The sequence below is a fragment of the Zophobas morio genome, unplaced genomic scaffold, assembly GCF_036711695.1.
Source record: "Zophobas morio isolate AGI-343-1 ecotype UQ-CSIRO unplaced genomic scaffold, CSIRO_AGI_Zmor_V1 ptg000006l, whole genome shotgun sequence".
NCBI classification, from domain to species: domain Eukaryota; kingdom Metazoa; phylum Arthropoda; class Insecta; order Coleoptera; family Tenebrionidae; genus Zophobas; species Zophobas morio.
Window position 1 is genome coordinate 8,677,821 of NW_026972111.1, and position 15,638 is coordinate 8,693,458.

At 32.1% G+C, this 15,638-nt stretch overlaps 1 protein-coding gene across 5 annotated transcripts; it reads right to left on the reverse strand.

Annotated features, from left to right (window-relative positions):
• Positions 1-7,342: 7,342 nt before the first annotated feature.
• On the reverse strand, positions 7,343-13,937 carry LOC135123497 (BTB/POZ domain-containing protein 9-like). Of its 5 annotated transcripts, none has more exons than XM_064048211.1 (11): positions 13,707-13,937; positions 13,589-13,648; positions 13,475-13,541; positions 13,153-13,409; positions 12,835-13,099; positions 12,589-12,775; positions 12,382-12,529; positions 10,034-10,155; positions 7,752-7,792; positions 7,515-7,705; positions 7,343-7,465 (listed from the first exon to the last, which is right to left on the reverse strand). In XM_064048211.1, exons 1-11 carry the CDS (start codon positions 13,782-13,784, stop codon positions 7,418-7,420), a joined length of 1,464 nt encoding a protein of 487 aa, XP_063904281.1. In that variant the 5' UTR covers positions 13,785-13,937; the 3' UTR covers positions 7,343-7,417. The 5 variants fall into 5 exon arrangements, 4 of the variants coding, with proteins under 4 accessions (XP_063904281.1, XP_063904283.1, XP_063904282.1 ...); XR_010279630.1 differs by lacking the exon at positions 7,343-7,465 and adding an exon at positions 9,433-9,558 and having other exon boundaries at positions 7,657-7,705; XM_064048213.1 differs by lacking the exons at positions 10,034-10,155; positions 12,382-12,529.
• Between the last annotated feature and the right edge of the window lie 1,701 nt (positions 13,938-15,638).

Consider the following 15,638-nt stretch of genomic DNA (forward strand, 5'->3'; position numbering starts at 1 on the left):
ATGTACTTTACCTAATTGTTTAAGTGAAACGTCGACCCGATATTTTTTGACAATATGTTTAAATAACCTCCCCGAGGCATTAAAAACAATGTTAGATATCAACGCAGGTTTCCAAGACCTTTTAAAAATATTGTTTCAATAGTCTTTTACATCTTTTTACAACAAAATGTTAACAATTCTTCGTCTATAGTTATGGTTTATTATTGAAAATCGGTGACTGGAAATATTTTGTAAGCAGTTGTAAAAACCAAAAATGTATTACTAAAATAAAAGTAAGTTTCAACTTCAACACAATTTTTACTTACCTTCCATTTAATTAAGGTTGACGTTTTAAATTTTTTGGAAGAAATGAATATATTATTTTATGGTAATATGTAACATGCTTATAAACGCTAAAACAATGTTACTTATAAAAATTTTTAACCAGATTGTAAAAATGTAACACTTAACAACTTTAAAACATGAAAACATTAACAAAATTTCGCAGCATCAAATTTTAGTTAATTGTAAACGACTAATATTTGTGTTTTTGGTTAAGATGACAACATATTTGAAATTTTATGATAGCACATTACATGGTCACAAAGTTTGGAAACCAATTCCGTAGCTGCCATTTTCTTATTGGATTTTTAAGCGTGCTCATGTCAAAATTGACAACTCTGACTGACTAATATTGCTGCCAATAATTCAGAACTACCAACACAAAAATTTGCTTCTATCATCATTAATAGTTATTTGATCATTTTCAACTGTGATTCACACAGCGTAACACTAAAATAGTTGGATTCATGTATCTTTTTACACACGTTACTAAAAGCTAACGTCCGAACTAATAACTGTCACTTTGTAGCAATTAGTCAAAAAGATGACAAAGTTCGTAAGGTCAACATGACAGAAATGACTTGTTTTCTCTTCAACTCTGCGTTTAAGTATTTCACATTTATTCATATTTTCATTATTATTACAAAACTGTATCTATGGGATTTCTTAAACCTACTATTTTTCCACATGTCATAAATTTTCCTGTGGATTTCCATTTTTATATACTCAGGCAGGTCCTTTGTTTTCCAATTGGGCCCTGCGTTTGTTGGACTGGGAAGCCCAGTCTTTCTATTCGAAACCGTTTGGCAAGTTACGTAACTCGCTAAAAATTTGAAACTACGAGTATTAACCATGAACCTTCATATACATACATACTCTATAAGGTTGGCAGTCTTGGGCAGTATCTAGATACTTGTATGTAAATAAAGTATTTAGATACATTTTTGGGTATCCAGTATCTATGTCTAGATAAAATAGAATTTAAGCACAAAATATCTGTATCTAAATACAAAATTAATGGCGCAGATACAGATACATTTTTTTATTTCACTTTTTTTTCTGTAGTTATTAGTTGAGTTATGCTAGTAAGTAATCCACTTATAATAGTGTTCTGTCACCGAAATTTTCATATTTTAAATACCATCATTTCCTACATTGTAGCCTTCAGTATTTATACATCTTTAAATATAATCCTGAGGGGTAATAATAATAATAATAATGTTTATTACACCCAACAGACCAAGGTCTACAAGGATAACATATAAACTCATTTACAATACATGAACAAATAATAACAAAGTAGGTAGGTACATAAACGAATAAAAGTATTCTACAACTAATCCAACACTACAACCGTATACATAGAGAACGTGCTTACTGTCCAAGGGCAGCTAAGCACAAACAACGAAAAGAGGTTATCTTGGCAATAAAAATATCGACTTTTGGTGCAATATTATCGTAACACCGACACATATTATTTAGAGGTGAGTACTGATGCTGATTAGTTCTACAGGCGGTGATTGAAAAAGTGTTAGGGTGACGAGAGTTCAATCGTGGTACGCGGAAATCTATCCTCCTAAGTAAACTACTACACTGGATATATCCGTGTATCAATTTAAACAAGAACATAATGTTGGCAAATATTCTCCTGTTATGAAGTGAATATAACTTAAAGTCTTTCAACAGATTCTCATTTGGATAAGATCTTGGAGGATAATAACCATGTATTACGAAATGTAAATGTTTACAAAATCTACGTTGAATGCGTTCAATTACATTAATATGAGTCTTATAGTAAGGGTCCCAAACTATTGAACAATATTCCAATTTCGATCTCACATAGGTATAATATAGAACTAACAAAGAGTCAACACTCGTAAATCCTACCGTATTTCTAAATATAAAACCAAGCATCTTTGTGGCGTGTACACATATATCCTGAATGTGGGGAACAAAAGTTAGACGGGAATCCATAATGACACCTAGATCTTTTATTTGATTAACCCTTTCTATTTCAGCGCCCTCCAATTCATACTTAAAATGAACGTTGTTAAGTAATCTCGAAAAAGTTATTGCTTTACATTTTTTTACATTAATTTTTAGCTTATTCTCAACACACGCTTTGCTAAAAGTGTTCAAATCCTCCTGCAGGAGTCGACAGTCTTCAACCGAGGAAACATAGTGAGTAATTTTCAAGTCATCGGCATATACATAGATGGGGCATTTAAATTTTGATAACACATCATTAAAATATAGCAGGAATAAAGTGGGACCAAGATTGGATCCCTGCGTAACCCCACTGGGAGTCGAATACATCTCAGAACGATAGCCCCGTAACTCGACAAACTGTACTCTATCAACTAAAATAGAAGAAAACAATTGAACTAAATTATCACAAACCCCAAAAGATTGTAACTTGTGTAGTAAAATGCGATGGTTAACAATATCAAAGGCTTTGGAAAGATCAGTATAAATCACATCCACCTGCACCATGGATTCTAACCCATTAGATATATATTGAACGAAATCACATAAACTAGTAGTGGTTGATTTATACTGAACGAAACCATGTTGACTAGGACTTAATCGACTAGATATATGACTATGTAAATTTTTAGCTAGAATGGACTCAAACAACTTAGCGAAATTAGAGATTAAAGCTATAGGTCTATAAAATTCAATATTATTTCTAGAGCCTGACTTGTGAACTGGAATAACTTTTGATATTTTCCATCTATTTGGAAAAGTGGCTTGAGTAATAATCAAATTAAATATATAACAAAGAGGTTCACATAAACAAACAATACAATCTTTCACTAAAAATGCTGGAATATTATCAGGACCCATTGTGAAATTTGATTTAAACTTTCTTGCTGCTTTGTAAATATCACCGTCATTAATCACAAAATTATGGAGGGTAGGCATATCACAGATGGTATCACCTATTTTTAAGCTATCACAGGCATTATCACGTAAATTCATATTATCACAGTCTCTATCACTAATAAAAACAGAACTAAAGAACTCTGCGAAGCTGTCAACAATTTGCTGGGGCGAGGTTAATTCCTTCTCTCTCAGGGACATAATTCCAGGCACGCTTGTACAATTTTTCTTTAAATTAATGTATGTCCATAAATTTCTTGGATTAGTTTTAATATCATTTTCCGCTGTATTAATAAAATTTCTGTAGGCTTTATTCACCTCTGTTCTGATACGTTTCCTTAATGAATTGACGCTAGCAAGATCTCTGTTGAACCCATTTTTTTTAAACCGTTTCCACAGACGGCGTTTTAGTTTTATGTCCTTAACAATTGATGCAGTGTACCATACAGGATATGTTGACAATTTCACTGTGCTTTTCGGAACAGAATAGTCTAACAATGCATCTAGTTCCTGGTGGAAAAGGTCACATGCCTCATTAACATCTTTCACAGATCGAATTTGTGACCAGTCTTTAGTAGCTATTGCATCATATAACTGTACATAATTGCCTTTTCGAAAATTATATTTCATCTTATCATTAGTATCTCCATATTTACCAAATTTCACTTCATGATTAGCCACTGATATATTGACATCTATATCTAAAGATGGATGGTGCTTATCTTCTGGGACTAGTGCGTTATCACAACGTTGAACATTACAAGTAAGATCACTAGACGTTAAGACTAAGTCTAATAAATGTAGGTTGGAGTTCATTATCAAATTACACTGCTTCAAATTATTAATATTCAAAAATTCATTTAACGGAATACATGTGCCTGTTAGCCGATCCAGCTCATCTTTTGCAGTAACCATTTTAACATATTGTGGAACATTGAAGTCACCCAAAATGAGAGTACATTTCGATAAAGTACATTTAGCCATTAAGTAATCATACACGTCATCGTACTGCTCACATGAAACTGCCGGAGGTATATACAGATTAATTATATTTAATTTATAATTATTAGGGAGAGACAATTGGACACCGACTAGATCAGCTTCAGGAATAGGAGATATTAGTGACAATTGCTTGGATACATAAGTTGCTCGGACTGCAATTAGAACCCCTCTGCCCCTACCTTTACTATTATTACTGTACACTACATAATTCGAGTTAAAGTATTCACTACTTAAAACGTCAGATTTTAACCACGTTTCAGTAACGGCTATAACATCATAGTCATTCGCTGCTACATTAGGGTAGAAGACATTAACCTTGGTGTTTAATCCCCTGACGTTTTGATAATTTATCATTAAGTTGTTTAAATTATTTTCTATTGGCTGTTGGGTATTTGCATGTTTTTTAAATTCTTTTTGGGGACGATTTTCGGAATTCCATTAACGTACTTCAAGAATATATTATCTTCACCCTTTTCTAGCCTGTTTTTAAATTCCGTGCGAATGACAAAATTGTAGTTTTGCTGGCGGGGTGTCAAGTCTCTGTTTAAGTATAAGTTGTCGCTACGCTTATATGTTCTTAGAGCATCTATAGCTTGATGAGGGTTTTCAAAAATTATCTTCACAGGACGTACTTTATCATTATCGAATTTACCCAACCGGATACAATTTTGAATATTGACAACATTGTTTTTGTTCTCTGGAATTACAATTTTTCGACAACGAAACATATCATCATTCTTTCGCTCACTTGAATTCATTTCAGAAGACTCTGGTAAGTTAAATAATACGAGATTGGCTGCACGATGATTTCTGTCCTCAATTTCCATCAATATATCATCATCTGATAGTTTTTCCACGGAGTCTTGATGAATGACCTTACCTTGAGAGTTTTTCAATTCATTCAGCTCGGATTTGACTCCAGCCAGTTCTTCTTTTAAATTGTTAATAGTTGCAACAATGTCACAATTTGCACAGTAGAAATGTATTTTTCGTGACTTGGACCGTATGCATTCAATTTCAGCTCTCGACAGATCTGCACATTCGGTATGGACAGCTCCACGACACAGGTCGCAGGTTACACAATCAGCCGATCTTGATACCTTCTTCTTACATATAACACACGTCATAGCTGTAGCACAATAAATTAAAATAACCAAATAAAGGTACTAAAGTATTAACTTTTGCGAAGCAATTTGCTGACCGTCGACTTCACTTGCTCACACTCGTAATAAATCTAAGCCATGGTAAGATGGCATTTTAAAAACCATAAACCACAATGCACTATTCACTGCGTTTTACTCTTATCGGGCCAATGCATTTTATCTGTGTACCTGAGCAACCCGGGACCGATAGGCCCGCTGGTTGTATTTGTGTTATTAAATAGTAATTTAGTAAAAATATTTGTTTAAGGTATGTTATTGTTTTTTATAAAAGATAATCTCCAAAATACATGACCGATTCAAATTTGGTACATTTCAAAAATATCATGAAGGTGGTAAAATGCTAACGAAAATTTCTCTAATCTTTCCCACCAACAAATCGATAACGTCACCTCAAATTTTTCATTGTAGATATATTTATTATTTAAATTTTATAAAATAGCATACTACTATAATTGTGGTTTATGAATACGCCTTAAACTATTGCCCTAGGCATCCAGATTTTGAAAAAAAAACAATTTCCCTGCACTGTGAGTGCTATATATAATTTTTTCTAAAAAACGGGATTTGACTGATTGCACGTCACAAGTGAGGGAAGTTTGTCTGAAACCATGAGACCAATTTTTTTTTTTATTTTAGGTGGTTGGTCATTTTTTTTTATTCCTTACAGACGAACACTTTAAAGGTTTACTTATACATTTAGAAAACGTAATAGGTTAAAATTTCATATATTCAGAAAAGACATTAGAAGCTCGTATAAAATTATATTATTTTCCAAACTATTTGGTTTTTACTGTGTGAACTGGTTTAGAATCAAATTAAAACCGCAAGCAGTTATCAGATTTTAAATGTTTAATACAATTAACTGTCCTTAATACTGAAATTCAGCTAACACCAGTATATTCACAAATGAAATTCTGTAATCGTGATATTTATGTTCTAGGTTAGGTACCTACCTGAATTTGAATTATCCCTTAGGACAATTTCTTTTATGTTATCCTTGCAATTATACGTCAGCCTATTTCTATTGTTTCCAAAATAATGCGAGTTTCTTCAGAAAGCAGCTAGACCTAGACAAGTTTATAAAAGCCTTTCGTGACAACTAGGACCTCTTTTTTTATACACCTCCTCTGATTTTAGGATTTTACCAAATCTGATACTGTTTTAATTTAGGCATCATCAGCCCAAACAGGCTTACATTTTGACTAGGATTTACTTATTTTATTAAGGTCAAAGATAATCCTATAATGTACTCTATGACATTCCCTGGCAATATAGTGTAAATTTTGGAGAGTAAAATATAATTTTGTAAATTTTTGTGGACCTTAAAATGTTGTAGCTAAACATCATTGTTGAAATTAAAGATAACATGTTTTATGGCTTCAGTAAAATTGATCTCTAATAAAGTCGTAGAATTTTGGAAATCCATCAAGTTTGAAGGCACCTTCAATATACATATTACCATAAATAAGTTTATGCAAAATAATATTGCATAATTGTAGCTAAATTACGAACTGTAGGCCGATTACTTACCAAACCATCTTCATTGGGAGAGATATTTATACACATACATATTTTTCTTAACTGCCGAAAATTTTGAGAAAATTTGGTTATATTGAAATTTTGCTATAGTTTAATACATATCTGACCTACCTGTCACTTTTTGTAAAACTGGACAGATCCTAGCTCGTTTTCACTTTAACGGAAAACTTGTTGTTAATAAAATTTGAGTAATACCTAAATGTTTGTAATTAATTTATTAAGCTGCATTTGTTTAATACAGAGGTGAAGGAAATTCAGCATAAACATGACTAGACCAATTTTTAGCACATTATCTTGCAACTATTACTTCAGTTATTCAGTTTTTATTTCGACAAGACGGCAAATGTAGATTCAAACTTGCGCGACGATAGTGGTTTATTTTCAATTTTTTCTAGGTGTAGTTTATGAAAAAAGTGATAACATGATAAAAAAAATAATACAGAAATTTATAGATTTAATTGTTATTATAACTTAACTTAACCTAAAGTTTTGAACTTGGAAGTTCTTAATTACAAACATTCAAGATCCTCCAAAAACTGTTTGTAGTCGTTTGCAGTCTAGTGAGTAAACAATCATTAGAACTGGTAACAAAATTATGGAACTCACCTCATTAGGAGAAAGTTGACCAATAATTCTCATATCAGTAACTATTCTTTTGTTAAAACGTAGCAGTAAGTTTTTATCTTTTGGAAGTTCAACTTTTTCCCGGTGCGACCAGTCGCTGGATGTCTCTATACTAGATATGGATTTGTAAAATTGCAACGTAACCTTTATCCGTGAAATCATGTATGGTTGATCTAAAATGAAAATGTTATTTTATTTTACAAATAATAGCAAACTTACTTAAGTACAGATGCGTAGTGAATGAACCAGGAGATGTGTCCCTATATTGATAAATAAGATAAGTTTGAAAACAGTTTCTGTCTAGAGCACTGGGATAATCTTAACTTATCCCACCGAAATGAGTGAGTTTCATTGTTGTACAACTATTATTCCAAACACTAATAACAATATATTTCATTTATTTAAATCGATATTAATAAATCTGGACACTCCGAATAAAATTCTGTAGGTACTTATGTTTCACGTGGGCGAACCATTTGTTACCCTACTCGTGTGATCACAAAACTCAGTTTACCCACATCACACTGTAAGTAAACCTTACATTTACTTTTAACATGTAACTACTTTTCGTTGTTCTGATGGTAAGGTTACCTACATACATTTTATTTCTTAAAAAGTGATAAAAGAAACTGTGAAACTTAATTCACTAGTCTACATACATAGTTTTACCAATAATTGAAAAAAATTGGTCGAACGTTTTTTCGACAGAACTTCCCTCGTGCTTCAAGTACAGTCTAACAAATCCCCATTCTTTGAAAAATTATAGCATTTGATTTTGCGACTTTTGTTTTGTAATCAGCTCTGTTAAGTAAAAATTAGTGTTAAGGTGCTAATTTCAAGGAGGTACAGCCCGCACAAATGCGAATAATATAAATTTGATTGATTTTGTCTCCTCAAAACAAAGGAGAGGACACATTTAATTATGTATTCTGTGTTCTTACATTTTCGAAACAACGTGGTTCAAAATAAAAAAAAATGGCCAAAAATCCATGTAGGTATGTTTTAATATTTACAAACTTTGGTGGAAACACATTTTAAAAATCATTAATCACGAATTAGTAGTCGGACTTAAATTAATAAAAATGGCGGATCCAATATGGAATACTTTTCATTAAAAAAGTGTTTATTTTGAAGAAAAATCTAAATGAGCGCTATTTTCTTATTCGGCACTAAGTACAAATTTTAAGCTGAATGTACTCTAAATAGAGTTGAGGATCCAAATGGCTTAATTAATTATCCACACGAGGGTGTACGCTGCTTCCAAAATCGGTTATGAAGGAAAGATTATATTTGCATTAAGCAGAATAATGAGATTTGTGTGATCGCTAAAAAGTGTTTCGTAAATTTGAAGACATAGGAATTTAATTTTAAATTAATATTTTTATGGTGCGACAGAATTTAGAACAAAATTTAAAGTATAAAGTTTCGTAACAGAAATTAATTAAATCTTTCATGATTGCTGGAACTTCTCAAAAGTTTGAAGAGTAAAACGAAAAACTTTATTCAACCATTCAGCTTTTATTTGTAAAGTATATGTAGATAGTTTCCAATTTTGTAACTCCGTTTCCGTATTACTAAATTCAAAAATTAAAGAGCTGTGTAAAGATTTCCTAATACGGGTTGTAGTTTTGTTGTAGACTTTTAATTGTTTCGGACTGAAGTAGTCACAAACTATTAAAAAATTCTTTCAACACGGCTACGATTTTTATCTGCAAATGTCTAATTTGCCACAACTCAAGGAAACGGAATATTATACTTTGTCAAGAGGATAAATCATACTATTACGTGCACTCGTAATTGTTCCAGATATTAATTTACCTAAACGAAATATGAATTTTAAGAAAAAATTTAAGAGCTGCAGTTTTTAACTTTTAGTTAAGGATTCCCTAGTTTGACTCACTGTGCAAAGAAGTGAACTGTTCGAGATTTTTGCAAAAAAAAAGTTGTACTGAAAACTGAATCCTGGACCTCTCATCTACAGGGTTAGTGCATTACCACTCCGCCGACGGAAATTCCGTATATTTGTCTAAAGAAAAAGACGGATTAAACAATAAACAAATATAATAACAATAATAATAAATAAAACTAAGGTGGATTCGTAAACCACAAGTACAGGAGTACATTAAAATATTTCATAAAATTTAGGCAATGTTAATTACGGAATATAATGAGCGGGCGTCATCAAATTGTTGGTGGAAATGATTAGCCAATTAGCGTTTTACCATCTAGAAGATGTTCCTAACATACATCCAACATTTGACAACAATCAATCTAGTAGTTTTAGAGATTATCTGTCTTATGAAAATCGACACAGACGACAAACGACAGACAGACGACAACGGGAGATAAGTTTTTTCGTATTCGAGGGATTATGAAACGTCGAGAAAACATGACAGGAGCGAGTCACCTGCTGAAATCGATTACAATGCTGCTCTCTTAACTTACGCTTGGGGAAAAATGAAAATGTAAACATACCATTAGTTCAAATACAAATATCTTACCCGTATCCTATAACTGTTTCGGAAGTTATCACGTTTGAAAAAGGGCAAACAATTTGGTTATGTATTGTAGGAACATTCCTGCTCATGTAAACTTGAAATTTACAAATTCTGGCTGAAGAATCCTACAAAGAGATTTATAGCATTTTATTTTTAAAATTATGAGTAGATAGTAGGATTATAGTTGGGCTGGATTTGAAGTTGCCGAGGTGTTAAAAGTAACGAAGAAAAGTTGAAAACAGCCCCATAACACGCATACAAGTTTCAGTTTTTACGTAAATATAGTTTTTTGAACTCTTGCTTCACTTATGAAAAATAAATGGCTATTTTTCGACAAAATTTGGATCTGACTTACTCGCTTTAATTTTTTAGTTGGCAACAGGGCTTCGGATATTGGTTTTGTTTTTTTAACAGTATACGAGCCCTAACAACTAAATGTTCGGACAAACTAACCGGAGCGTTCAAAAACCACTCTTTATGAATTAATTTTTAATTTTTATTATCAAATCACATAAAAATAGGAAGCTAAGATTTCAAAGAATAGTTTTTAATAAAAAAGTTGAATGTTCTACTTTACATAGAATTTTAATTCAAATATGACTTTAGATTTTTCGGAAAAAGTGAATACACTTTGGCAACTAACTATTCGGTCAAATAAATAAAAAAAATAATTTTCACTAAGTAGGCGGTGTGAATTGTTTGATTGTTAATAAATATCATTCTCCTCTTCCTGCTTTACCTAACTGTGTTGTAAGATTCATAGAAAAATATATATATTCTTTAACAAAATGGTTCATTACGTGCATTTATTGTAAAGAAGTATTGCCAAGGTAAAAAAATTCGGGAAATTAGTGAAGAACTGAATTTAGCAAAGTCCACTGTAGCGGATATAATCTCACATTATCGCGAAACTGGTGGACTAGACGTTAAAGGAAAAAGTTCAGGAAGACCGAAATTAGTTTCAGAAAGAAGTCAAAGGCTCCTTGTAAAACTTTGTAAAAAAAATCGATGAAACACATTGCGGGATATAACAGCACAATGGACGGATGAAATAGGGCATAAGCTCAAACGAGAATGTTGTAGGAAATGGATTCACAAGTCAGGATTAAGTTTTTATAAGGTAATTTTTAAGTTTTTGGTTTACATTTGTTCCACCGTGCCGTTACAGGCCAAAGAAAAACCTTTAATAACGGCAAATCAAAAGAAAAATAGGTACAACTGGGCAAAGTCTAAGCCGGCATGGACCAAGGAAGATTGGTCAAAGGTCATTTTTAGTGACGAGTCAAAATTTGATGTGTGCGGGAGATTTGCGGAGAAGAGTGATAAGATCAAAAAGTGAAGCGTTCAATAAAGACTGTTTAAAACAAACTGTAAAGTTTCCTGAAGGAATAATGGTGTGGGGATGCATGTCAGCTAAAGGGTTGGGGAATTATGAATTGGTGGAAACGACTATTAACGCCATGAAATACCAACAAATTTTAGAAAACAGTTTGTTGCCCTCTGTTGAAAAACTGTATCCGGACAAGGATTATATTTTTCAACAGGACGGTGCATCATGTCATACCGCAAAAAGTACTAAGAAATGGTTTGGGGATCATGATATAAGAGTCCTTTCATGGCCTGCGAACAGCCCTGACTTAAATGTCATTGAGACACTTTGGCACGACATAAAATCCGTTTTGCGCAACAACCCCCAACGAACACTCTTAGGTTTAAAAGCAAAAATCGACGAAGTTTGGGCAAGTTTAACTCCTGAATACTGCAGAAGTCTTGTAAGTACTATGCCTGCAAGAATATGCGCAGTAATCAAAGCAAAAGGAGATGTTACACCATACTAATTAAAAAACAATACTCATGTCCGAATATTTAGTTGCCAAGTTTATTCGTTCACATCAGCTTCTTGTTGTGCTATAATTTTGTTAAGTTAATAATATTACAATTTTTGTTCAGAATATTGCATTAAAGATACCTACTTATATATTATTCTAGTTTTGTTTTTGTAAAATATTATTTTTTTTCATTAAATTACATTTTTTGTATAAAAGAATACGTGTCCGAACATTTAGTTGTTAGGTCTCGTATACCAGTTACTCGTTAACAAAAAAAGGCAATCACTTATGAATAAAACAAATGCGTTTTCTTTATAAATTTTTCTACATGAATACCTTTTTTTTCCTCTTCTTGACAACAGTAGAAATCACTTTTTTCTTACTTTTTATTTTTATTTTCTCAAGCCAAGCTTTGCTTTGGCATCTAGGCACATATTTCTGTCTTTCTATTTAAAGCAAAAATACTTGCATTTATTTGAATTTAATTTATCTGTCTTTGGATGATAATTTATTAACATTTACCTTTAAAATTATTCGAATGTATCTAGCCTTCTGTTGTTCAAAATATAAATTTTGATTATATTTGCATTCGTACATACTATAATCTATGACGTTATGCCACTTTTGTAGATCTGTGGAAATTTCAATTTTGTAACCGACCCACGATTTTCTACAGATATTTACACATCAGCTAAAAAATTCACTAAGGAAACTTAGAAATAACGGTACCTTATATTCATCGTTATGTGATTGAAGCATTTTACCCCAGCAAGATCTACATTAATACCGTTTTTATTGTCCTCATTATGATAAGCACCATCTTCTCCGTTTTTAGTTTCTTCAAACAACATTGTGGTATTTAATCCAGAAATTACTTTAACATTATATTCTCCTGTAACAAGATTTTTAACTACAACTAAAAAAATATACAAGTCTACATTTCTGACTTTTCTCTTAATCAATCCTCGCACTTACACTTTTCAGAAACATGTCGTTGTGTCTCTTTTGTACCGTTATTTTCAATCGTTGAAAGAACATCTAGCAGTTTTTCGTTATCTACCACTTTAGACGGCCGAACAAGATTTAAGATTTCGTTTCGGGTTAAGCAAGGAAATCGAACACATTCAATAACCAAGTTGTCCAAGTCTCCATTAATCTTGCACCAGTTGGCCGCTATCTTAAAGACATCGATTTCCTCAACAGGAAACGCATCTCTTTTCAACATGTTGACCATAGATTTCTGAAACGAGGCATTATATGTTTAAGTGTACCTAGCTATTTTAGAAATGTTACTTGTGTGAGATCATTGAAAAAATTGTATTCATACGTTTGTGAAACATGTCTATCTATAAGAGTGTGACATATTTCTTTTAACTCGTCCATGTCATGTGCATTGGCTATGTTTAGAAAGAAACAAACATTTGATAAATCAACAATGGAGACCATTTCTTCGTTTATAGTCTGTACCAGTGTTTTTAACGAATATTCGTGTGCTAGCTTTAATATATGGGACACATAATTTTCATCTAGTGATGCGATGATAACGGTTCCTGTCACAAATTCAACACAACAATCAATGTATTCAAAATATTTAGTCCAAAGTTTGACTAACTACCTGTATAAATGTAATACAGTATTGTTTCAAGAGCTTTTGAAGAGGCATTCATTAATTCAATCTGGGTCTGAAAACAGTTTATGGATGTTAATTTTCCCAAAAAATTTGCCTTACTTGTTTTGGGTCTTGCAGTAAAAGAGACTCAAAATATTTGCAACGGGCAGCGAGAACAATCTGAAAATTAAAATTTTATTCACAAGTTAATTTTTGTGCAAACTAGTGAAAAACCTACCTTGTGCGCATGGATTGTTTTATCGGATAAGATTAGCTGAATATCGGAAAAAGTTTCCTTCAAGTAATACGGTGACATATCGTCGTAAATTTGAATCTGTAATGATTAGTTTTTGTTGCAGTTCTTCTTCGTTTGCCATTTCGGTTGGTAAAAATCTAAAAATATTTTCGCAACGGCTGGAAGAAAGTTCTTAGAGCGATTGTAACGTGATTACTGATTAAACTGAAATGTTACCGTCATGCCTTTGGAATTACTTACGCTTATCTATAGATTTCTTAAATTACTGATAAATTGATAAAGACACATTTGAATCAGCTAGAATAAGTGATCTTTATTTGTCAACTGTTGCAATTAAGTACACGCCTTAACTTTAATCCGTCGTACTCTTTGTTTTAATTATTCCATTTTTTGATTTATTTTAATACTTATGACTAATAATGAAGCATTTATCAAAATTTAATTCTAATCGATTGTGCTTACACCAATCGACCAGAGTGTAAATGTCGTTTTGCAATAAATGACAATCAGAAATAATAGTGATTTTATATTTTATAATCAATCTTTTAAGGTCGACTCAGTATAACCTTTTTTATGGTAAAGATTTTTTTTCTAAAATATTTAATCTAATATAAAATTCTGGTGTCACAGTGTTTGTAACCAATCTCCTCCGAAACGCCTTGACCGATTTTTATGAATTTTTTTGTGTATATTCGGTAGGTCTAGTAAACTATTTTTTAAACCCCTAAGTGATAAGGGTGACCCACCAAACTTTTTTTATTTTTTAGACATTTTTTATTTTTATTTTTTTAAGATTTGCCATCAAAAAATACATATAACCCTAAATTTTGACCCTTCTACCACCAACCCCCATTTTTTAATAACGATATGAGTATCTTTGCTTTCATCCACAGATGCGCAATAGGGTTGCAAGATGGCCATTGAATATAATCATTGTCGTACGATAAATTTTTATGTATTTATTTTAATTTAATTTTTTATTTAACTGTGTACCAAAATATTCACTAAATATGCCAAAACAACGTTTGGCGGATCGGCTAGTTTCTAATATTGCATATATTTTAATTATATTTCTTCAGGTAATTATTGTATTTTATTTTTTTAATTCAATGTTTCAGGTAGAATGATTTTAATAAAACGTTAGCGCTAATTGCAATCTACTCATTCTTTACTCATTATACTCGTATTGTTAAATATTTTTATTTCGCTGTTCATTAGGGGTCCCACAGTGTTGTAGAACACAGGCGATTGTTACGCCACTGGATGGATACGTTATTTTGTCACTTCTAAAAACCGAAATGGTATTGTAAAATCGGAAATGCTATATCAAAATTTTATTCCGATAAATCGCTGAGTAAAAACAGCTCCCCCTGGTGGACAAGGTCCACATTAAATTAAGTCTGCAACCAAACCAGAATCTAAGTAAACCTGTATTCTGCTACGGCATCATAGCTCGTTTAATGGCGATTTCTCGTTTCAACAGATTCTGTCTTTTCGAGAGTTATTTACCTCAGTCGTGAATTTTTTAGGATTATAAATGGTATCAAAAGAAAGCTGACACTTTTCCCCAGGGGACCTCCTATCTCAGAATGCAAATCACTTCAGCACTTCTTCAAAAAATGCATCAATGTACCGGTTAAATCTGGTGTAAAAATTGGTCAACTTTATAATTTTTTTTTGTAAAAACTGCGGACTAGATATGAATATAAATATGGAGGTCCCCTGGACTCAAGTTTGTTAATTCGAAATATAATTTTTTTAAAGCGATATATCTCGTATTTTTAAAATGCAACTCCGGAAACCACGACGATGTTTTCAATGTATTTAGTATAGGGCGAAACCGATCCAGACGCGAGCCTTAAGGTCATCAGCAAATAGTAGTTTTCTGCAGTTAAGAAGCCCAGGTAAATCATC